Source organism: Staurois parvus, unplaced genomic scaffold, assembly GCF_062004578.1.
Source record: "Staurois parvus isolate SC_StPar_1 unplaced genomic scaffold, SC_StPar_1.0 ptg000684l, whole genome shotgun sequence".
In the NCBI taxonomy this organism is placed as follows: Eukaryota; Metazoa; Chordata; class Amphibia; order Anura; family Ranidae; genus Staurois; species Staurois parvus.
Genome location: NW_028318480.1, coordinates 2778005 through 2803198, shown reverse-complemented (window position 1 = coordinate 2803198; position 25194 = coordinate 2778005). Strand labels below are relative to the sequence as shown.

Here is a 25194-nt window from a genome sequence, read left to right as displayed (position 1 = left end):
TTGTTTTTACAGTGTCTTATACCCAGAAAGATTTTGGATCCATTTGATTGTAAAGCTCCACTCAGGGCAGCAGAAAAAAAAAAAACCCCTGTAGTGGGGCTCCCCAGACTGCAAGGAAATGGCTGTAATACCTACCCTACTCCTCGCACTGGCAGGCATACACAATGCTTTTCGACTGGTCCATGTCTCCCACTTCCCTTCGCTGAGTGCAAGCTTTTTCACGTCAACACATACAATGCTGGACCAGCACCCCCGTGTTGTATGCAAGGATGACAAGGATCCACCTCTATTTTGAAGCTTTGAAGATGAGACGAGAGCACCAGATCTGCCAGAATAAAGGCATGTATAGCTTACTCCTCTACCCCCTAGGCTAAATAGCCATTTAACTTTTGCCGAGTGGGGAATGATGAAGGATAAGGGGCACTAAAAGGTTTTATATATATATATATATATTTAGAAGCAAGATATCTATGAATTATCTGGTGGAAAGGAAAGTATGTGTAATGTGTTATTACACTTGCATCCATGCTGCCCTTTGCCATATACAGCTCCCTGAAAACAACACTGTCAGCTCAATACTTCTGCTTCAAGTGTGAACGAGCCCTTACAGTTCCTTTTGGCACTATACTATGTATTTGGTTTAGTATGGTTTCACTTCCACAACTAGATACATTGTGGTACATAGTTAGTTTTTATTATTTTGGTTTGCCAAGTGTGTTTTGGCTCCATCTAGTGGTATTTTTTTCACTATTGCACATTACAGAGGTGCCAGTATCTTCCATCTTCTGGTTATGCTGCTGTGAAATCTTTATGCCAGCCACAGATTCCAATTTCATTTTCATCCACTTTGGGGCATTTTCCATACCTCTACATTACTCCCCAATATAAAATTTGATTCAAGAGAATATAGAACCCGTTTTCTAGGCAAGGTAGTGGCCTGGGAATGTAGCTACAAAGATCTTACCTGCAGATCTTAAAAAAAAAACAAAAAAAAAAAAACACAACCATCTGCCAATACCTTGAGTGCCCATTTACTTCTTTGCAATGTATTAACATTTGTTATGTCACACCGTAATGTGAGTTGCACTAGGGCAGACCATTCCAAAACACAACTTTTTTTGTAACACAACGCACTCTTCTTTGTTGTGGCACACTACAGTGCAGGAGACTTGCCGTATTGCGTTGGGGTGCCACCAAAAATAAATGGCAGCACAACACCTTTACCACAATGCAAAAATGTAAATGGGCCCTGACACCTGCTGGATTGGACCTTTTTACAAAATTTTGGTACAAAGGTTCTGATACTTTTGTATCATTTGGAAACATGGCATAAGATTGTCTGCCCCTCAGTTTAAAACCTTTTCTCCCCTAATCTACTGCAACCAAATTAAAGTACACCTGTCATTATAGAAATATAGGGGCTACAATTACTATTAAACCCAAAATCAAAAATGTTTATTATACTGCAGCCTACCAATGTGATGGCTGCATCATGTTTCTTTGGCTCCCCCCCGTTTTCACCTGGTGATCTGGCCAACAACACTCCTGTATTATTGAGACACCACTCTGGATGAAGAAGCACAGGAGCAATGACAGCTTTGGGGGTGAGAAGTGTTAGATGTACTAACAGATTTAGATACACTAACAAATTGAAGCCAAACTCCAGCTCACACTATCAGTTACAGCAGGATTTTTTTGTTTTTGAGATAAAGGTTTTACATGAATAAATAAAAAGCTGATCATTGTAAGCACCCTTGCATGCTTTGTCCCATCCTTGCAAACTGATAGAATCTGCTGGAGTGCTTGAGCTTGTGAAAAACAAACAGACTTACTGGCTAGATCATTACACACATTACATGTAGTGGTGCTATTTTTTTTAAATGGCACCCTAAAGTTGCCCAAGGCAACATCGCTCTGACACACACACATGCACTACAGCACACACCACAATGCAATACCATGAACAACATCAGGGAAAAAATGCTGCACTCCCCCCCCACACACATTCTTGTGCATTGGTAGCCTATTTAACCACTTCCAGTTCGGACACTTTTACCCCCTTCCTGACCAGGGCAATTTTCAGCTTTCAGCGCTATCACACTTTGAATGACAATTGCGCGATCATGCAACACTATATCCATGTGAATTTTTTACCATTTTTTTGAGACAGATAATACTTTATTTTGGTGGTATTTATTCACCGCTGGGATTTTTATTTTTTTTTGCTAAGTAAATGAAAATGTCCTAAAAATGTTAAAAAAAAAAAAAGTGTTTTTCTTATAAAATTTTACAAATAAATAATATTTCATCATAAATCTTGGCCAAAATGTATTCCATTATCTTTTTAGTAAAAATAAAAAAAAAAAAAGCCAAATTAGTTTATAACCAAAAAATTATAATTTTTAAACATTTGTTTTATATTATTTTTTTTTTTTACATACTGTCACCCTAGCAGTAGTGTCACCATGGTGACACTGTACTACTTTTGGGGGGTGATGAAGATTTTTTTTTTTTTTATAGTGATTGCTTTTACATCCTATATGAGTGTAAAAGCAATCATTTCTCTTTCTCTCTGTCTGCATTCTTGCAGCCATTGAGAACTACCGAGTGAGCTGTGATTGGTCACAGCTTGTCACATGGTATAAGGCTGTTGTGAATAGCCTTGTACTATGTGACCTCTGTGATCATTCACAGATTTCACATGTAGAAAGCAATGATGTCACAAGTGACATCTTGCTTACTACTTTGCATGTGATCACTGATTGGCCAATCAGTGATCACATGATCGGGACCTCGTAGAGAGGTCCCGTCCGATCATCGGTGTTTCACTGTGTCCGGAGGACACAGCGGGCACCAGATTGCGGTGCTGTGCGCTCCCGGGGAGCGCGCACAAGCAGGGTGCGGGAGGCCGTTTATAAACGGCCAACCGACCCTGCAGTGCCACCGTCCGGCCGTTTATATACAACGGCTGGTCGGGAAGTGGTTAAAAATTAATAGGCTGCCTTAACACAATACATATTAATGTGCAATGGAACGCACATGATTGGCAAAGATGTGAATGAGCCTTAATTCCTCTCCTAGGGCAATAAGGCTCACTTGCCGTACTTAATCCATGTATGTCCAACCTAACTGTGCCCCTCCATAGATAGAGTTCATCCCCCCCCCCATACATGGATTCTTCCATGGAATCCTCCCTGCTTTGCCATTGTATTGTGACAGCAGGGACTCCTCCACTGTCAGTGTCAGATCAACAAAAGTTTTCCAACAGTCCTATTTGACAAGAGTTGATCGGTAGGTTGACTTCAGTCAAGCAGGAATGGCCATAGATGGATTGCCCTAGGACAGGACTACATAAATGGACGTTTTACACCCCAGAAATAACAAAGAACACTTGGAAGAGTTCAGCATTTTAACTACTGCAGCAGCACATTCTTGAGGGATTTTTTATTCTATTATTTGGCAGGGTGAAGGGTGAGCCATAGAAGTATCTTGATCAATAGCCATTTGTGGCATTAAGAAAAACTGTAGGTCATTTACTAAAGCTGCAGTGCCAAATCTGGTGCAGCTCTGCATGGAAACTAATCAGCTTGCAGTTTTTGGGTTTTTTTTGTCAAAGCTTGATAGAACAAGCTGAAGTTAGAAGCTAATTGCCTACCATGCACAGCTGCACTAGATTCTGCACTCTCCAGTTTTAGTAAATCAACCCCACAGTCTCAGTGACAAGGAGGAAGAATCATATGCTTGCTTGTACTTGTATTACCTAGCCTCTTGATTGACACAGTCCTCAGCCCAAAAAGACACATGGTCCTGTGTCCAGAAGAGAAATTAATATTCTCAAATTTGAGAGGTCCAAGCCTGATTTGCACTCTATTGCAGGGGCCCATTAAGAAAGATTCAACACATAGCATTGAAAAAGACAAAATTTAATGTGCTCGAGACACCGGCTGTAACAATTAAATAAAAATGAAGACCGCTGTGTGAAGTCTTGATCCCGCCACACACTGCTATACTTCACAACATTCAAGGACCCCTTTGCCCGTTAATTAGCTAGATCTTTATACGAGTACACATGGCTTAATATTGTACAATAGAGTCCCAAGCCAATAAAAGTCCAGACAAATGAAAGCTTGGTAACTATGCAGTATTCCTCGGCTGCAGTGATAAGGCAAAGCCCCCTTTGATTGGAACTGCACTGAACTCTGAGACATCATGGGGTCCTGTCGGTCTTCCTTCCCAGACAAAAGCAAAGTCTTAACCAGGTGCAATGGAGTATCTGAGAGTCCAGTCCTGTGCTTGATTTCAGTGTGGGGGTTGCAGGCACCAGGAGCTGTGTTTACCAGCAGAATTACATGTCATGCATTAGAGAGATCTCCAAATATATGTATAACTCTAAGAGTTCAACCATAGAAGCAAACACTTCTTTCCTTAGAATAAAGATGCTAAAATGAAAGAGTTTGGTATAGGGTGCAAAATGAAAAAGGCATTTTTGACTTTTCTGTTGCCCAGTACTTGCTGGCCTGTTCACTGGAAACCAGATGGGTTGAGTTTTGTGGATCCTTAATATGTACAAGCAACTGTACAACCAAAAGACTTTACACTGAATATGTTTGAGGAGTACTGAGCTGTGCTATGTGAGGCTGCGGTAGTGAGAGACCACTATCATCCCGAGTACATGTTTGTCCAGTGGTCCTTCTCACAGTGGTGGAGGAGGGATTGAAAAAGGGACCGCTGTACAATGAATGAGCAGACAATGTGATCCACACACAGAAAACAGTACAAAATAATGAGGGGGAAAAAAAAAAAAAAAAAAAGGGACTTGTAGGGTGTTTGAAGTCATCCTGATGCAGGGGAGATTTCCATTTTCATTTTCAGGACAAGCTCTGGCTGAAGGTGAATCATCTCACTAGGTGATATGTCAGCCAGTACATGAACAAAGGCTGCACTGCAGCAATGGCCATGGTCAGGTACATACGCAGCTGGTTCCTAGCCCCACGCACCAGAACTCCTTCTGCTGCAGCTTCTGACAAGATCTTTAACCGAAGAGTCCGAACCTAAAGTCAATGTAAAATTTACATTAGCCAACATAAATATTGACAAGTCCCATTTAAAATAGTTCCTGTAAAAGGAACGGTTTGCATTAACATACAGCAAACGGCATTTGTAACAGAGCCATTTAGAAAATGAAAAGGCTCTGTCTGCCTGCCATTTACAGTTAGTTTGTGAATTAGGTATTTACAAGGGTGTTGTGGCAATGGAGATCTGGCGACAATGACCAAAATGCATATTTTCAAAACCTTTTTAGAAAAAAACAAAAAAAAAACCCAGAAGAACAGAGTTCTTGCAGAAGTTCATTGACCAATGAGCAATTTCTGCCTCTCAGATAAGTTCCCACTGACAACTTTGATCTCTTTAGCCATCTGTATGTTGATAATTCTCGATATCCACAAGCGTAAGGAGCATTCTTCCCACTGACCATCACACTAATGTACCACGTGTTATGTAGATATAGTGGTTTTTAGCAGGGGTTCTTTGAGACTGGAAGTTAAATTTCAAGGCTTCCGTGTTGAAAAGATTGACAAAGACTGCTCTAGAGTTCGGTCATGCAGAAGCATAATAAATGTCGGTACTTGCAACAAATTCATGTACCTGTCAGAGACAGGTATTTTAATCTATTGGAGGCATCACAGCAACCACACATCCCTGTCCCCATTCAGCTGCCAGCCAGGAAATTCCTATTACCCAAATATGGCCAATGGGCAATAATAACAGCAACAATCTCACCCTTTGTTTACATTCAGCAATGAAATCCACTGGCAGGTAGATGAATGGGGCTGGGAATGAGTAATTTGTTCCTAGGAAGCCACTGTCGACCAGAGTCCTAGCAGCCATGAACCCTGTGCAGCATGTATACAACAAACTTTAAGCACTGGTGTCTCTCTGTAATTAGGAGCAGCCAATTTTTAAAAGGGGCTATACTGCCAGAATAATGTTGTAAATGGTTTACTGAATTCCCCTTAGGTGTTTTGATGTACCATCACCTATTGTCTGCTCCAGTAAGCAGTGGAGAGGCAGAGAACTGAGCAATCAACAGTCTTGCTCGGTTCTTGGTCTTAGAGGTGGCAGGGGACAGATGCTGCATACACCTAGACCAGCATAAATATTTGTTTTTTTTATTCCCAAATGTCTTATTTAAATTAAATATAAGTTTTGTCTAAAATTCCACTTTAAGGTTTATCCCAAACCCCCAGAATCCAAATTCACTCAATATGCAAATGGGAAGCCTGGCCACATTTTACACTGCCCCAATCTGCACAACTAGTTAGGGCAGCATTTCTGTAAATGCTTATTCTACTTTTTTGCCCCATTTCGTGTGGTAAAGTAGTAAATGCAACAACAGTGATCTAATGGTCAATATGCATTTGTTAAGTTTTGAAATGAAGCCTTCAGAGCACTGCACCCAGAAGGGCAAAGAGGATTGCTACCCTATTCTGCATAGTCACCTGTTACTGTAATTGAAGGGACATAAGTGAATTTTTCCAGACTTGGCTGATGCGGTCAGAGTCATGCACAGCTGCACTAAATTTAAAAGATTAAAATATCCTGGGGAAAGATACTCTCTGTAACTCAGGTAAGGTGTAAGGCATGGTGTAAGCAACCATGCTGTACTTAGCCTTTAAGGGATGTTCCAAAGCTCTAGTGTAGAGGTGAAAGTTGCTATTAGAAAATTGGACAATATGCAATGAGATATTTGCCAGCTTTTAAAATTGTATGATCAGCCTAATAATTGAGATACCTACCATGAAAAATACTATGGAAATTGAGCACCAGGCGAGTAGTAGATAATATCCTGTCTTCCCAAACAGAAGCCCACACAGAACTGCCCAGATCATCCTACAGAAAAATACAGTGATATTAGGAGAATTAACAAAGGGCAGAAGAGACATTGCATATTAAAGCGCAACTAAACTAAAAACAAAAACAGAATACACCAAGGCTGGATTACAAATACGTCTGTAAATTTTGTTTACATTGGGGGGGGGGGGGGGGGGGTGGAAATAGGATTTGCAGAGAAAAGATAACATTGCTTTTTGTTCAGCTCACAGGCAGTGAAAAAGACCCTGCATTTTTGACAAGATCAGCAGGTATTTTCTGTACTTGCTGAAATTGTTCTTAACCTTAAAAAAAACAAAACCGCAGCCACCACAGCCAACGATACTAAGCTGCAACGCATTACATTTCTTTTCTTGAGTTTGCCTTTAAGGGCCCATTCGCACTAGATGCAGTGGAACACATTTCTGACTGCACTTTAATTGCATAGATATTCCAAATTTAGGTTATCCTATGGGCACAGTTCACACTCTGAGAGTGTGAGAAATAAAACCCCAAAAAACAGCAAGCTGCATTTTCAAATGCACAGAAACACATGTGCATGCAAGAAAATGCACTGTAAAACGCAGTGAAGTGCACATAAAAGCCCAAAAGAACAATGCACCGCAACTGTGCATGAAAAAAAAAAAAAAAACGCGCACACACAGGTGCACACAACACTTGTCAAATGTATGTCATTGAATATGCAAAAATGCAGTTACTGAGTGTTTTTGCATACGCAGCGACACACATTTCTGTCCATTTGCAGAAAAATGCATCATGCTGTACTTTTTTTCACTGCATTGCAATAGTGTTAACTATGTCCATAGGATAACCTGGATTGTGGATTGTCTATGCAGCTGGAAGTTAAAAATGTATCTGGTGTGAATGGGCCGTAAAAAGGTTCAGAGTAGTGAAGAAAAAAAAAAAAAAAAAGGGAGGACCTGAGCACTTCATCAGTTATTATTAACAACCCTACAAATAATTTAAACCCATAGTGAGGGTGCATGGAAGCTGCGGTCATCAAATTCTTCTGAAATGCTGGTTACCCGATTGCAATGATGATCCACAGTGCCATGATAATCCATGTGTGCTGACGTCACTCTGACTTCTCAGATGTGAATACTTTCTCCAAGTCAGCGACTCCGAAAATGTTTAAAACTAGGCAACTAGTATTTTCAGAAGGAAGTCAGCAGCTTATATTTTTTTTGCCTAATACATTTTCTAAGATGGTCAGCTCCATCTAGTGGCAATGATGTAGCATTTTCCTGAAATACGTCAATAAGGAAAATACTGTATTACAGCGACTAGCTGGAGCGGACAATCATATGAAAATAAATGTATGCTTGAGACATTCACACAGACATTTTTTGCTTTTGTAAATAGACTCCAGAGTGTTTACCATAACCAGCATTACAGATTTCATATTCGGCGCCATCTGCTGGTAAGCTCTGGTAACAGACCTTGTCTCTATTCCTGATGAAATAAGTTTTCAGTCCCCAGTTGCAGGCAATAGCTGGATGCAAGATGATGGGATACGTGTACTTTTAATCTATTTACACACAAATGGGGGTCTATATAAATTTTGCTGTGAGGCTTTTCTTGAACCAGAGACTATATTACGATCAACAGACTGAATGCAAAAGGTTCAACACCAGTTTTTTTGTTTTTTAAATGGAACTCTGGTTACCTGGTTCCTTTGACAGCCATAAACAATTAATCCGGTCTTCAGGAAAAGGTGTTTAAATAAAAGTAATTTACAGAATACAGTCCTCCTCCTCAACACTCACCCCACATACTTGTATCCAGAAAATGCAACAAGATCCACTGTAGTCAGGTCGGTATTTACAGTAACTAAATAGAGGCTGAGAAGAATGGCAAATACTTCCACTATGAGCCAAGCAAGGGCAGAACTGGCCTGCATACCGAGGATTTCTGGTGAGAAGCTGAAAATGGAAATTAAATACACTATTAAATACAGTTGATTGTGACAATAGCAAATTCTATACTACAAGTAAAAAAGAGGTTACAAAGTGTTTAAAGCTCCAGGCATAAAACTAAACACACAAAAAAATATATGCAAAATATGACATCTGTCAAAGCATTTGTATTTCTGTTCAACCAATCTCGTCATCCAGATAACACTGCTAAAGCACAGTCAGGTGCTGTCCTATCTGAGACCTCCCTGTAGATGCATAGTACTGAACCATATAGCCTAGTCCAACACCTGGTCCAACACCAATCGCATTCTGTAACTGCAAACAAAAATTACAGTATTTCTCCACAGTTACTCAGTCCCAGGGCCTTTCAAGCAAAGTCAGATTATCCAACAATGAATTTGAATTATATGCCTTATGAACATCTGCTTTCAAACTTCTTCTGGCCGGCAGCTCTTGCAACAGACAAGGTGATCTGATAGCATAAAAACAGTCCAAAAACACATCAGGGCCTCCATGCACTGTTAAAACACAATAGCCATTATAGCATTTGTTGTTCACCACTGTGTGTGGAAATTAAAGGGCTGTTTGGGCTATGTGTTCCTCTGCTGTTCAGCAGAGCTGCATGTTTAAATTTCATTATATCCAATTCTGTCTGTGAGCAGTTCTTTATCTTTCCTTAGAGGACAGGATCAGTAGTAATTCAGGGATAACAGTGTTATACTGCGACTTTCAGAAGGAATTGGACCTCTTGAATGCAGCAATATAACTCATTTATCAAAGAATTTCTTCATGCTTGTGTCCTTAAATGGACTTTGAGAAAAAGTTTTTACAGCAAGTACAATCATTTTATTTTCTTTATGGTCTCTTAAAGAGGACACAGGATTGTAGTAATTTTTCTACAAATGGGTTACTACTGATGCCTTCAATTTCTCCAAAAGGCAGCAGTACAACCCTGTCTGAATTACTACTGATCCTGTGTCCCTTAACCGCTTCTCATCGCCCTATAGCAGAACTACTGCTGCAGGGCTGTGCAAAAATCACATATATATATATATATATATATATATATATATATATATATATACGTGACTCTGTATTTCCAAGTAGGGGGTGCACATGCCGTCCTACCCACGCCGCCATTGGCGGCTATTTATGTCAATCACTGGGTCCCGGCCGGAGATTTCCACAGCACCTGGAGATTGACGAGTATCACTAAAAGGGGAGAGACATGTGTGTAAGCAACACAGGTCTCTCTCCTACCAGAAGTAACATGCTGCTGTGCATTTCTCTGCACAGCAGAGAAATACACAGCAGTATGTGAAGTCAATCTTCCCGACGCGGATAGCCCCTGGCTATCAGTATGTTTCCCTAGTAAAACACACAATAAAACAGCACACAGTTAACCCTTTGATCGCCCCAACTGTTAACCCCTTCTCACCCAGTGTCATTAGTACAGTGTCAGCGATTTTTATTAGCACTGATCATTGTATTAGTGGCATTGGGATGTCAGTGGCAGTTAGTCTCCCCAACCCCCCCGCCCCAGTGTCAGAATGGCCGCCGCAGTCCAGCTATAAAGTCGCTGATTGATGCCATTACTGGTGTATATAATATATAAAAAAAATTCCAGCATATATACACCGCCATTTGTAGATGCTATAGCGTTCACGTGAACCAATTCATTTACATGTATTGGGATTTTTTTTTAGCAAAGACATGTAGCAGAGTACATTTTGGCCTAAATTTATGATGAAATTTGATTTTTTTTTACATTTTTACTGGATATGCTTTATAGCAAAATGTCAAAAATACGTTTTTTTTTTCAAAACTGTCAGTCATATTTGTTTATCGCGCAAAAAAATAAAAGTCGCACAGATGATCAAATACCACCAAAAGAAAGCTCTATTTGTGGGGAAAAAGGACATAATTTTCATTTGGGTGCAGGATTCCATGAACGCGCAATTGTCAGTTAAAGTAACGCAGTGCTGTATCGCAAACACTGACCTGGTCAGGAAGGGGGTGAATTATCTGGAGGGCAAGGTGCTGCTGTGAAGGCAATTTAACCAGAAGTGTAGTTAAAATTACACACATGGAAATCAGCACAAAGGACATATGATGTGTCTTGTGTCGATTCTTGTTTCGGGAGAAATCTTGCTCCGTACACCCCACTTCTCCAATGCAGCAAGGGTTTATACAGCTCAGGAGCTGACAGAAGATCATCAAGAGAGCTTGACTATGCCCACCGTTTCCTGCTACAACCCCCAGTCATAGAATCCTTACTACAGCATCTATGAATGACAGAGAATCTATGAATGGGGGACAGGCAAATGATTGATAGGTGCAGCCCTCCATTCAGAGAGCCGTGTCATTCATAGTAGCTGTAGGATGGCAGCAGCATAGTCTGCTCTCCTACCTGTAAAAAAAAGGTGATCGCAGCAGAAGTGGGAGTTGGTACCTGTCAATTCGGGTACCCGCTCCCCAAAAGTGCCAATCCTTAATGGGGAGCGGGGGACAAAGGCTTAAAGCGGAACTTCCCCTTTTGGGTGGAGCTCTGATTTAACATCTATAATTATAGCTCCTTACCTGTGTTAACCTTTGTCACACTGGAAGATTACAGCGGCAAGGGCAGTGGGTAGGACAGAGCAAAATTTCTCCTGTAACAAGAATCAAACACAAGGGACACATCATACTAACCGTAATTTATGTCCTTTGTGTCGATGTTTAGGTTTGTCATTTTAGCTACACTTAGACTTTAATGGGGTGGATATCAAGAGAGATCCAGGCACTTATACTAGGCTTTGTTAAAAATACAATACATATATAACTGGTATTTTTTATACATCTGCCTGGAATCAGCTTGCATTGAAGGGTATTACTTCGGTTACATATTCATTTTTAAAAAAACACTGTGACTGCTGAGTCGGTGGTTATACTTGCCACTTCAGGCTAAAAAATAAGTATCAATAGGTCAAAGGTCTGCATTTGTGGACAATTCCAGCATACTCATGAATGACCTTTGAGCTAACAAATGTCTGCAACACAGAATGGCTTTCTGATAATTTACACAGCTTTAATCCAGATCTACTTACCACAGCAACAACATGAACTTATGTTATTGCCTCACAAGAGAAAACAAGTGGAAGACACAACAGAGAACAGCACTGCACAATACTTCTTTAAACATATGTACACAAAGGACTCCCAGAAAAACAGCAGAGAAGAGGAATATATAAAATTCATCATTTTTATTTCTAAAAGCAGCACACTCCTAAATAACAATGAAAGAATAAAAATATATCACTCACTTGTTCTGTGTACCCAGAGCTAGCCCAGCTACCAGAATATAGGTGATAAAAGCCATAACTAAGAAAGGGAAAGAATGGTGTGGAAAATACAAGAATAATGAATACCTTTTAAAATCAGCATACATTTACACTTATTGTAATACAAAGACTGAACAACCGATATTTGCACTGTGTAGGTCAACACAGTGGTGGAGCGTTACAAAAATCAGTGCATGCAGAATCTGGTGCAGCTGTACATAGTAACCAATCAGCTTCCAGGTTTAAGACTAGGTTCTAATGGCACGCTGCCCGCACTGGAAATCGCAACCGTACTGGGAACTGAGGTTCTCGTGCAAGCTGCGTTTTCAGAAGAAGTGCAGGGACTTCTTCCCTGCGTGTCCCGGGGCACGGGAGTCCATTCAAATGAATGGGAGCTCGTGCCCACGCAAAACGCGGACCGCAGATATGTGAACCAGGGGTTATGGTCAATGCCTAATTGAACAAGCTGAAGTTAAAATTTGATTGGTTACTATTCACAGCTGCATTAGATTCAGTGTGCTCCAGTTTTCGTAACCAGTTTGCCTTTTTAGGGCCCTTTCACACCACATGCAGTTTTATCTGCATCAAAAAAGCATGTTATAGTTGGGGAAAAAAAAGTGTTTTTTTTCCTGCACAGAACTGTACTGGAATGTGGTTAAAAAAAAAAAAAAAAAAAAAAAAAAAATTAATAATAATAATAATAATAATAATAATAATAATAATAATAATAATAATAATAAATATATATATATATATATATATATATATATATATATATATATTATTTGTTACAAATTTTTTTCTTTTACACAAAAAAACTGAACTTATCCTTGAAGTGGTCAGCATGTATGGATATAGTGCTTATGGAAAAAAAATGAAATGTTTTACCAACTCACCTGGAATGTAGAGGTCTGGGGCATTTACATCAAACCTTGGTGCTACAGGAATGTCCTGCTGGTACCTGACTTCCCAGTCCTGAAATACACAGAATCCAAAGTCTTAATTCACCCTTTTAATTGTATTGTTTATTCTAGGATGATACTCGCCAAGATTGGGTCTTATGTGAAAGTAAGTAAAATCACAGTGTGGTAGATCACATATTTCCACATCTCAATAGCTAGAGCTAAAAGTAGCACATATCTGCAGTACATATCCATTATCTCTGTAAAGACTCTACAAATCACAGAAAACAAAAAAAAATGTGGATCTGCCAGAAATGCACTCAGCCACTCACTTCCTATTGTAAGCTGGAAACACACAGAAAGACTGAAATTTGAAGAAATTGTGTCAGCCCTGACTCAGACTCAGATTCTGGTACAGCTGACCGCATACTCAAAGGTAACAATTAGACAAAGGAAGCCTCACCACAAGTAGCTCTGTCTCTTTAGCTAATCTACAGTGCTCTCAGAATCCTTTGTCATTTATAAAACCTTATCAATAGGCTAATAGGAAAAATGGAACACATGCAGGTTATTCCCAAATAGGTAAAATGAATACACATGGCTTAGTATTCATTGTTATGATGGTTTGTACATCTATAGCTGGGTTCTGCATCTAGTATGGAGATATCCACTGCCTTTTGCTCTCACAGTTTGCCTCAGGCAGTTCTTTGTTAGATAGTTACAGCCTGCAATTCATGAATCAGATCTTACCTGATGCATAAAGGGAAAGAAGAGCAGTCCAATCTTTTTCCCGACATAGACCGTGTCTACAGCAAAATAATACTTTAGTTTACTCACTGGGATAATCCTATCAATCTGTAGGAGAGAAAAAAAAAAATAGGCTAGCTTCAAAACCTGGTACAATGTTTGCATCACACTGCATATAGGTATAGAAAAGAATCACCCCCCTTTAAAATAATCACATTTTGTTGCTTTGCAGCCTGAAATGAAGACAGACACAGTTTTTGTTTTATCTAGCTGTATGCAACTTTTAACATCCAAGTGAAAGATATTACACCATGTCAGAAAAAAAAAAAAAATCCAAAACAATCATTGAGTTGGAAAAAAGGATCACCCGCTCCTAAAAACACTCAATCAGGTGTAGTTAATCACCCGCTCAATGGCACACAAAGCCATTTGACTTTCAACTGTGATCAGTTGTGGTCATTTTGATTAGCTCAGCATAAAAAGTTTTCCTGGAGCATTTCAGTCCCTGGTAATACAACTGAAGCAAACAATCAACTATGGGTGGCAAGGCCCTGTCAAAAGATCTCCAGGATAAAATTGTGGACAGGCACAAGACAAGAGATATGTATATAGGTGGTGCAGCGCTAAAGATGTCAGAGTAAATATAATATAATTCACAATGAAAAAAACCAAGACCTATGGTTAGGTCAATCCAAAGCACAGTGTGACATAATATATTATTACAGATCTACATCCTTATAAGATCATCCGTAAAACAAACGTAAGTGCCACAGAAGGTGTCAAATTAAAGTGACAAAGTGCAGACAAACATATATAAGTAATGGCAAGGTGGTCACAGGTGCCACTCTAATGCACTTTGTCACTTTAATTTGACACCTTCTATGGCACTTACATTTGTTTTACGGATGATCTTATAAGGATGTAGATCTGTAATAATATATTATGTCACACTGTGCTTTGGATTGACCTAACCATAGGTCTTGGTTTTTTTCATTGTGAATTATATTATATTTACTCTGACATCTTTAGCGCTGCCTAAATACATATATTCAGAAGGTTGATTTGGTACCTTTTTGGTGTACACAGCAGCTTATCAATTAGCGCTCACTTCCACATATCTTATTACACAAGACAGGAGATGGATACCAATCAATACCTAGAAGCACAGTGAAGTCTATTTTTAAGAAGTGGAAGCTATTTAGTACAGCACAGACTCTCCCTGGATCAGGGCATCAAGCCAAACTGAATGAAAGGGCCAGGAGGAAACTGGTCAGAGAGGCTACCAAGAGGCCTACAGCAACTCTGAAGCAGTTGCAGGAATTTATGACAAAGAGTGGTCATTGTGTGCATGTGAGAATATCAAAAATACTCCACAAATGTGGCTTGTATGGGAGAATTGCAAGAAAAAAGCCACTCCTCAAGGCCACATGCAGTCATGACTGAGCTTTGCCAAAATGCACCTTGACGATTCTGAGGCCACGTGGAAAAAGGTGTTATGGTCAGATGAGAGTAAAAATTAATAATTTGGCCTCAACACAAAACAATCTGGTGGAAATACAATACAGCTCACCATCCAAAAATACCACTCCTACAGTAAATCATGGAGGTGGCAATATCCTGGTATGAGGGTGTTTCTATGCAGCAGGGACTGGGGCACATTTCAGGATAAAAGGAAAAATGGACAGGGCAAAATACCGTCAAATTCTTGGGGAAAAATCTGCTGTCCTCTGCCAGAAAGTTGTCAATGGGCAGAAGGTTTACCTTCCAACATGACAATGACTCAATGCACACAGCAAAAATGACCACACAGTGGTTGTAGGAGAAAAAGCTGAATGTCCTTACATGGCCTATTCAAAGCCCAAACTTAAACCCCATTGGAAATCTGTGGAATGACTTGAAGACAGCAGTCCACAAAAACTGTCACCATCAAATTTAACTGAAATTGAGTAGTTCTGCAAAGAAGAGTGGACAAATATTGTAAAATCTAGATGTGCAAAGTTAGTAGAGACATATCCCGACAGACTGAAGGCTGGTATTAACCACCTCAATACTGGGCACTTTCACCCCCTTCTGGCCCTGGTCAATTTTCAGCTTTCAGCGCTCTCACACTTTGAATCACAATTACTCAGTCATACAACACGGTACCCATATGAAATTTTTTTTTTTCCCCCACACAAATTGAGCTCTCTTTTGGTGGTATTTAATCACCACTGGGTTTTTGTATTTTTTGCACTATAAATCTAAAAAAAAAAAAAAAAACTTTGAAAAAAAAAAAAGCCAAAAAAACAAATACACTGTTTTCTTGGTTTTGGTTATAAATTTTGTAAAATAAGTAAAATTTCTTCATACATTTTGACCTTAATTTAGACTGCTACGTTGCTTGGTAAAAATAATGAAAAATCAGTATATATTATTTGGTATGTGTGAAAGTTATAGAGTCTACAAGCTATGGTCACTGAAAATTAATCACACCTGATCACAACTGGTGTACTGACAGACTATCTCGTTCCTTGAGACACTAATGCAGGCCATAGACAGGTCGAAAATCGGCCGATTTTTCTTTTAAAAAAACAAAACAAAACAAAACAAAAAAAAAAAAAAAAAAAAAAAATCGGTCGTTCAAGCAGCCGACGTTACCAGCAACGGTAAAAAAAACAAAAAAAACAAAAAAACAAAAACACTTCTTCATCCTCTTCTTCTCCTTCATCCTCTTCTTCTCCTTCATCCTCTTTCCTCTTCCCCTTCTCCTTCTTCCTCTTCTTCATCATCTTCTTTTTTCTTCCTCTTGCAGGTCACTGCTCATGCGCAGATTTTTTTTATCGGTAAAAGATCGGCCGATTTGCCCATCATTGCCGCGAAAATCGGCCGATCGGCAAAATCGGCCGATTTTTTTCCAACTTTACCGATAAAAAAAATCTGCCAAAATACCGAAAAACGGCCGAACATTTAGCCCACTAACGATCCGAAAATCGGCCGATTTTATTTTCAGCCGAAAAATCGGCCAATTTTCTACCCGTCTATGGCCTGCATTACAAGCCAGGAAAGTACAAACACCCCCCCAAAGACCCCTTTTTAGAAAGTAGACATTCTAAGGTATTTAGTAAGAGGCATGCTGAGTTTTTTTAATTTGTAAATTGTGCATGCTTATGGAATGGTTCCAAACTACAGTATTTGAAAATCTCGACAGGCGACAGTTTATAAGCCTTTACAGGTTACCAGCTTACAGTTACAGAGGAGGTCTGGTGCTAGAATTATTGCTCTCGGTCTGACATTCACGGCAATACCTCACATGTGTACTACGATCGCTGTTCACCTATGTGTATGAGACCAATGTGTGTCCGCCTTTGCACACGAGCAAGGGGGGGGGGGGGGGGACGGTGATGCTTTCAAGCCTATAATACCGATCCATCATCTTAAATAATCAGGACAAGTGCAAATGCCATAGTTACGATTCCTGAAATAGTACTGGAGCCAGAGATAACAAGACATGTTGAACATGTTTAGAAGGAGGCAAACAATGGAAGTTTCCAAATTTCTCTCAGTGCATCGCTCCTCTAATACAAAACTCCAGCCAAACCCTTTTTTGGGACACATTGTGGTCTCACCAATGAGGAGAACTTTTCCGTAACACTGTTTCAGTGGCGCTAGTAACGAAGACAGGGGATTCTGCAATGAGGAATATACATCAGATGAAATGTTTATAATTTGGGATGGGTTTTTATTATCGTCTTAGTTTCCACTGATAAAATTCCTCTTACTTTGCCCGAGTGACAATGGTTACTTTATACTGGTACCTCCTAGCCGCCTAACCATTTTTAAAATCTTCCAAATATAAGTATGGGAAGCACAGAAACTGAGAAGGTCCCAACACAGCACAAACAACGAGGGGTGTGTAAGAATATCCAGAATCCCAAATCATGTTGGAAAATCATTTTACACTGTACTCACATTCTTGTCCACCATCTCCTTGCCCTGGCTTGCCAGACTGCTTCCATAGGCCATTGCAAAGTTGGACATTGGCTCGGACAAGAAAGCCTGAGTTGGTATACCGAGGGCTGGGGATCCATGGTTGGGGTACTCTGCTGCAAGAGGGCCTGTTCCTGAGCTGGTATCATCAAACAGCTGATGAGGTGCGGCAATATTTGGGTTGGAGCCTCGAAGGCGACGCTTTGAAGCTGCAAATGGAAAAAAAAAATTGTCATGAATTATAGATGGATGGCTTAAAAACAAATAAATATGCCAGTCAACCAAAATATGCATGAATCTGAACAAGTGATTTATCTCATTGTTTCCTATACCTTTTTTGCACTCTGCATTGGCCATTACAGAATCCAACCCTCCCAGTTGCGTTTGCAGTATATTTTATATTATGGAGATAATAGATAAACAGCAACAACTAAACTACAAAAAAAAAGGAGAGCCAGATCTACACAAGGTAGACTGAAGTCAGAACATTGGTAGGTGGTAGGGACAGCTTGTGACATAGGTCCCCAATATCTAAAAATCTAGGGTGTGACCCGCCCCACATCTCCACTTCACCAAAGGGCAATACTTGACTTCTAAGTGTTAACCACTTGACCTCCAGAGAGTTTTACCCCCTTCATGACCAGAGCATTTTGTTGCTGTCCAGCATCACTGTGCTACTTTAGCTGGCAACTGTGCAGTCATGCAATACTGTATGCCAATTAAATTTTTATAATTTTTTCCATAAAAATAGAGCCTCCTTTTGGTGGTAGTTGACCACCACTGGGTTTTTATTTTTGGCGATAGAAACAAAAAAAACAAACAAAAAAAAAAAAATTTAGAAAAAAGAAATATTTTCTACTTTTCGTCATAAAACACCTCCAATAAAATCAAATTTCATCAGAAATTTAGGCCAAAATGTATTCTGCTAAATGTCTCGATAAAAAATAAATAAAATAAAAATCACAGTAAGTGTATATTAATTGATTTGTGTGAAATTTACAGCGTCTACAAACTATGGGATATATATTTCAACCTGATGTACCGCTGACCTATCCTATTTCGAGGCCCTAAAGTGCCAGGACAGTACAAATAGCCACAAATACCCCTCAAATGACCCCTTTACTAAGAGGCATGGTGAGTTTTTTGAAGTTGTAATATTTTGTCACAGTTGTTTGGTAAATTAAGAAAATAAATAAATGTCACCAGTGCAGTACAGCATCATCATATGACTGACAGTATGTGCAAAAAAAAAAAAAAAAAGTTTGTATTCAATTATTTAATTTTTTTTTTTTTTTAAATACTCTGATCAGTGTAGTGACACCCAACATTAAACCCCTGGTCCACTGATCACAAGTGCAATGCTTTCCAGGCTTCTGCAGGAAAAAATAATAAATGCACATTTTTTCCGCAAAAATATGTGCATTTATTATTTTTTCTTAAAAGGTGAACTTATCCTTTAACTATTTCCCAAAACAAATACATTCAAGGCATGCCATGATTAAAAACCATCACAGTTGCTTGTGCTTTCTAACTGTTCACGTGAAGCACCATGGCAACTGCAAAGCAAAGAAAGGCCAAGATGGCAGCTTCTATGTCTGTTAAGGAAAGGAGGATTTAGTTCTGCTTTAAGCTCACCACGCACTTTATATTCTAATTGTACAATCTCCTCTAGATCCACCAATACATATGTAGAGCTGGCCTGACTGTATGTAGTTCAGGTGGGCTCTCACATTACATCGTTTTGGTAAATCCAATGTTGATTGTACAGAGGTTGTATGTATATGGTGAACTATAAGACTAGCGCTCAGGAAGCCTCACAACCAAGACTTTCTGATAACTGATTGGAATATTCAAGTGATCACATCCTCACAATGTCTGATTCACCTACAGGTCTGTTCACATCTGTGTGTTGTAAAATGTGATATTCTCCCCCCTTCCCCAGGCACTTGGAAAAAATTGACGTGCCAAGAAAATAAAAATGCACTTAAAGTTGAACTAAACCCTCCTATTGTTTTCAGTCAAGGAAGCTGCCATCTTAGTCTTTGTTTGATCTTCAACTGCTGCACATGTGAGCAGTTATGACTCCAGCCATTTGATGGCTTGACAGTTTGGTCGACATACAAGCATAGGTGACAGTTACTTTCTGGGCATGTGCTGGGAAGGTAACTGTTTTTTTTTTTTTTTTCTTAAAATGTTAAATCGATGGATTTAAAAAACATGCAGAGCGCTTCCATTGATTATACTGGTAGGTGGAGTGTTGATAAAATGCACAGAAGATGCATTGATCTGGGGCAGACATTTCAATATGAAACCAAGATAAAGAACACAGGGACATGACTTCAAACCAGCTGGAGGAAAGTTCAGAACTAATCTAAGAAAGTATTATTTTACTAAAAGAGTAGCTGAAGCTTCTATTAGACTTCTAGCAGGGAAGTGAGTCAGTCAGCAGTAAGTGGCTTTAGACATGCTTGAGACAAATGGAAATCGATGCTCAGACAAAAAAAAAAAAAAAAGTGGTTATAAACCCAGAGAAGTGACTGACTTCAGATGATACACAGAGATAAGACAAACCCTCCTACATAAGTTGTACATGTTTATCTACAGCCGTCTTTCCCCTACATCCATTCAAATTCCAGAATTTACACAGGATCTCTCAGCTCTGAAAAGCAGAGGGGAGAGAGCTGAAGTTACATCAGTGAGGAGAGCTCTGAGAGCTGACTGGAAGGAAGGGACACACCCTCCTCCACGCAGCATCAGAGCTGAGGCTGCCAATCAGCTGGAGGTCCTTCCCCTGTCATCACTGTTTTCTTGGTGTCAGGAAAACGTGTCAGAAGTGACTTATGCTGACAGCAGAGGAATGAGGCAGCAGACAGAAATGACACTTAGTGTTCTGGATTTGAGACAAGTACACACTCTAAAACACAGGTGTCAAACACAAGGCCCATATGCCGAATCCGGCCCTCCTGGCCATTCCATGTGGCCCTTGCACCAATCCTGCAAGTACCCCCTTGTCTCTGCCCCCACCTTGTCTCAGCAGAGAGGGGAATAGAATCAAATCCTGCACCTCTCAGTGCAGCTGCAGTGTCCCCTCATTTCTGCCTCCACTGGTCTCAGCATTCAGCAGAGTCTGGCAGCTGACTCCACTCCTCCTCTGGGCCTCCTCCAGACAATGCACTTTCTGCTTTCCAGCTCTGAGGGGGTGCATGGTTATGTCATGGAGGGTGTGGGATTCTTGACATCTGTAATGGGGGGGTGCTGTGGATATCAAGTCTTGCAGATATAACCGACCCATTGAGGGCAACCATAATGCTGATCCAGCCCGTGATGAAATGGAGTCTGACGCCCCTGCTCTAGAGGGATATGCTTTGTTTGTATTTCATGGCTGAGATTTACAACCACCAAACAAAAGAAAAAAAAAAAAAGACTCAACAGCCCACCTGATCACCTTTTTCTGTCCTCACATTTCTGTTTCTAAGGTGCTGAAAGCAGGACTTTTCAGAAGTGCGGTGCCTCTTTCACAGGGGGCAGATTCTGTTGTGATTGGAGCAGAGCGGGCGGATGACACATCTCTGCTCGGTTTATGCAGAGCGGACACAGACAGAACCCCTCACTCTGCTCTATGGCGGCCGGGTGCTGAACAGACTCTGTTGTCCATTTACGGTCCCACCTAAATGGAAGAGCTCAGACCCCTTTCCGTTTTTTAGAGGATCGGACCCGGAGGTGGACAACTGGACACGAGTCTGTTTACACCCACCAGTCCATAGGGATGAATGGACCATCCAATCAGGTCGGCCTGAATAACAGGCGGATCGGATCGCCCTGTGAAAAGGGCCATAGGATTTAAAGGGAACTATTTTCCAGATGACTTTGGCTGGGAAGGTGTGTTCTAGCGCACAGATGTGAGCGGACCCTAATGTGTAGACCAACCATGGAGGAGACATACTGATTGGTGGCCAGCGATGACCAGGGACCCGGGTCATTCACACTCCATACACAGCCGGTCAGAGGACAGCACAGAGCACACTAACTGACAACCACTGTCCATGTCTGTGGATGGAGCACAGGTCTCCACATAGTACATCACAACCCTCCCCACTGACAGACTTGGCTCTCCAGCTCCTGTCTGCACACACCCAGCACCGTCTTCCCTCCTCGTAACACCCGCCCTCCAGACCCCGCCTCCACCAGTATACCGGCCACTACTCACGGGCCCTGAAGCTGCTCTCCCGGTTCATGGCTCCGGTGGGATGACGCGGCTTCGCCTCCGCCTGGCCACGTGACGCTTAAACGCGGCGAACCAATAAAAATAGAGAGATGGTAGATTGTATCTGAGAATGCTTGTTGATAAAGCTCAGTGAAAAGTCAGAAAAAAAAGACAAGGAAGAGTCTGTGATGTGGCATGGGCGTGTAGTGGGCGGGGATCTTGCGGACACGACTGAAGCAGCGGGCGGGGTTTAGAGGAAGGGCACGGTACCCGGAAGTGAATGGAGTAGTTGCCTGATTTTAAAGAGACCCTGTTGTCACCAGACCATTCCTGTCAAGAACAAGAATCTACATACAGGGGGAGATTTACTAAAACGAGTGCACTCAGAATCTGTGCATGGTAGGCAATCAGCTTCTATCTTCAGCTTGTTCAATTAAGCGTTGGCAATAAAACCTGGAAGCTGATTGGTTTCTATGTAGAGCTGCACCAGATTTTGTACGCTTTAGAAAATAACCCCCACTGTCTTCTAAGTTGTAATCATTTAAAATGCTAGATTTTCTGTGCTGTTGCAACTTTTATAGGTTGGTGACAGGATCTTTTTAACCACTTGCCTACTGGGCACTTATACCCCTTCCTGCCCAGGCCAATTTTCAGCTTTCAGCGCTGTCACACTTTGACAATTGCGCGGTCATGCAACACTGTATCCATATGACATTTTTATTTTTTCACACAAATAGAGATTTCTTTTGGTGGTATTTGGTGGTATTTATTTACCACTTGGTGTTTTATTTTTTGCACTATAAACAAATTTCTTCATTTGTGTTATAATATTTTGCAAATAAAAAATCTTTCTACACAAATTTTGGCCAAAATGTATTCTTCCAAAATCTCTTTGGTGAAAATAACCCAAATCAGCGTTTAAAAAGTTGTATTAACTGTGGTATAAAATCAATAAATCCTGATGTACTGATGGCTGATCTCATTTCTTGAGGTCCAAAAATGCCAAATATCCCCCAAATGAAAGTAGACAGTCTGAGGTATTTCGTAAGAGGCATGGCAAGGTTTTTTGAAGTTGTCATTTTTTGTCATAATTTTGTGGAAAATGAAGAAAACGTTTTCACAATTTTTTTTTAACATACTGTCACAAATGCAGTACAGCTTCATCATATAACTAGTGTGGCGGTGTTTAGGGACACTGGCGACAGTATGTAAAAAACAAAACAAAAAAAAGTTTTTTAATTTTTAAAAACATTTTTATTTAACTATTTTTTGTTCTTCTCCTATGACCAGAGCAATACAATGTTACCATAGTACTTACCTGAGAACGATGCCCTCCAGTGATGTGCTGTCACCGCTGACAGGGCTTCCATTTTCACCCGGTATTCCTTCCAGGTTTGGCCGTGGCATGGAGCTCTGAAGGCACAGGTTAAAGAACAGCCTTTACTTCCACTTTGAGGGGAATGTGCAGAGGTGACAGGGGTGCTTTACATTTTTTAAAATTATTTTTATGTGTTTTATACAGTTTTTCACTTTTAAATTTTTTTTTACTGTATTACCTTCGCAAGGGGGTCAACATGCATGACAGGAGATATAATTCCTGCTGCGGCATGTGTACACCCAGGCTGCTGCCTTTGCAGCAAAGCTAGTCCATTTGAAGGAGCACAAAAAAGCAGTTTAACTGTGTTGTATTACCGCTGTCTCTTTGCTGGATGGGCTGTCTCTCAGCTGGACAGCTGTCTCTTTGCTGGAAGGGCTGTCTCTGTGCTGGATGAGCTGTCTCTTTGCTGCTTGGGCTGTCTCTTTGCTGGACGGACTGTCTCTTTGCTGCTTGAGCTGTCTCTTTGCTGGATGGGCTGTCTCTTTGCTAGATGGATGTCTCTTTGCTAGATGGGGCTGTCTCTTTGCTGGACAGGCTGTCTTTTGCGTGACAGCTGTCTCTGCTGGATGGGCTGTCTCTTTGCTGGATGGCTGTCTATTTGCTGGGCGGACTGACTCCTTGCTGGATGGGCTGTCTGTTTGCTGGTTGAGCTGTCTCTTTACAGCCCGTCTAGGCTGTCTCTTTGCTGGGCAGGATGTCTCTTTGCTGGATAGCAATGTCTCTTTGCTGGATGGGGATGTCTCTTTGCTGGACTGGGCTGTCTCTTTGCCCAGTTGCGTCCAGCAAAGAGACAATTCAATCCAGCAAAGAGACAGCCTAGTCCAAGAAGGGACATTGGTGGATGGGGATGTCTCTTTGCTGGACATTGATGTTTCATCAATGAGCATGTCTCTTTTCTGGATGGGGATCTCTCTTTGCTGGATTGAGCCATCTCTTTGAATATATAGGGGGCACTGTGATTAGATCTCTCTCTGTAATCAATACAGTGCCCCTTTACAATGCAGTCCCCTTTATATCACAGTGCCCCTTTATATTACAGTGCGGAGGAAGGATTCTGTGAATATTCCATCACCAACTGCCCCCACGAATAACCTTGCACCCTCCCCCCCCCGGAAATTGGCTGCTCAGTCTAAAATGCTTTTTTTTTGTCCCAGTCTGGGCCTGAGCACAGCCTATTTATTGTGTGTATTATATGGCTGGCAACACAAAACCAAGTACCTAAAATCAGATATCAATAGTTTTCTCAATGCACCACAGCCTTGGGTTGGAGTGTGTTGGGGTGCCAACAAAATGAATGAGGCTGCACCACTGTGTTAAATGGAAAATAGCACATCTTACTGTAACACATCATTGTATAGCCAGCCTCATAGTAATGGCTCATGTTTATAAAACCACACCACCATGCCACAATGGGGCACAGCCCCATTAAGTTGAGACTGAGGAGATAATTTTTGACGCAGCATGTGCACACCCCATATGCTGCCTTTGCAGCTGAATGGAGAGTGTTTGGAGTCAGTAAAACATAGCTCAACCATGTGTTTTACCCCCCCCCCAACTGCAAGTGTAAACTTAGCCTAAATCTGTTTCACAATGGGGTTGATTTACTAAAGGTAAATATACTGTGCACCACAAGCGCAGTTGCTTTAGATCCAAGAGGAAGCTCTGAAATGAGGCAAAGCTCTGCTGATTTCTTTCATCCAATCATGTGCAAACAAAAATGCTGTTTTTTTATTTTACCTTGCATGTTCCCCTCAGATTTAGAGCAACTGCACTTTCAGTGCACTTGTAGTGCACAGCCTATTTGTCTTTAGTATGTCAACCCCAATGTGTCTCATTGCCACAGTTTAGCATTGTCTTCTTGCTGTGCAAC

The 25194-nt window shown here is 40.8% G+C and overlaps 1 protein-coding gene across 1 annotated transcript; it reads right to left on the bottom strand.

Annotated features, from left to right (window-relative positions):
* Window positions 1-3902: 3902 nt before the first annotated feature.
* On the bottom strand, window positions 3903-22106 carry LOC149447504 (protein YIF1B-A). Its single transcript, XM_089652526.1, has 8 exons — window positions 21950-22106; window positions 17725-17951; window positions 13780-13884; window positions 13024-13102; window positions 12110-12167; window positions 8658-8813; window positions 6798-6891; window positions 3903-5051 (listed from the first exon to the last, which is right to left on the bottom strand). Exons 1-8 carry the CDS (start codon window positions 21975-21977, stop codon window positions 4896-4898), a joined length of 903 nt encoding a protein of 300 aa, XP_089508652.1. The 5' UTR covers window positions 21978-22106; the 3' UTR covers window positions 3903-4895.
* Between the last annotated feature and the right edge of the window lie 3088 nt (window positions 22107-25194).

What these genes read in the sequence shown, in the direction of transcription:
- LOC149447504 (XM_089652526.1), bottom strand. Translation starts at nt 21,977, where the DNA reads ATGAACCGGGAGAGCAGCTTCAGGGCCC. An exon ending in GGAGAGCAGCTTCAGGGCCC is followed by an intron (nt 17,952 to 21,949) that starts GTGAGTAGTGGC and finishes TTCCATTTGCAG; the next exon opens with CTTCAAAGCGTCGCCTTCGA. An exon ending in AGGAGATGGTGGACAAGAAT is followed by an intron (nt 13,885 to 17,724) that starts GTGAGTACAGTG and finishes TCTCTCCTACAG; the next exon opens with ATTGATAGGATTATCCCAGT.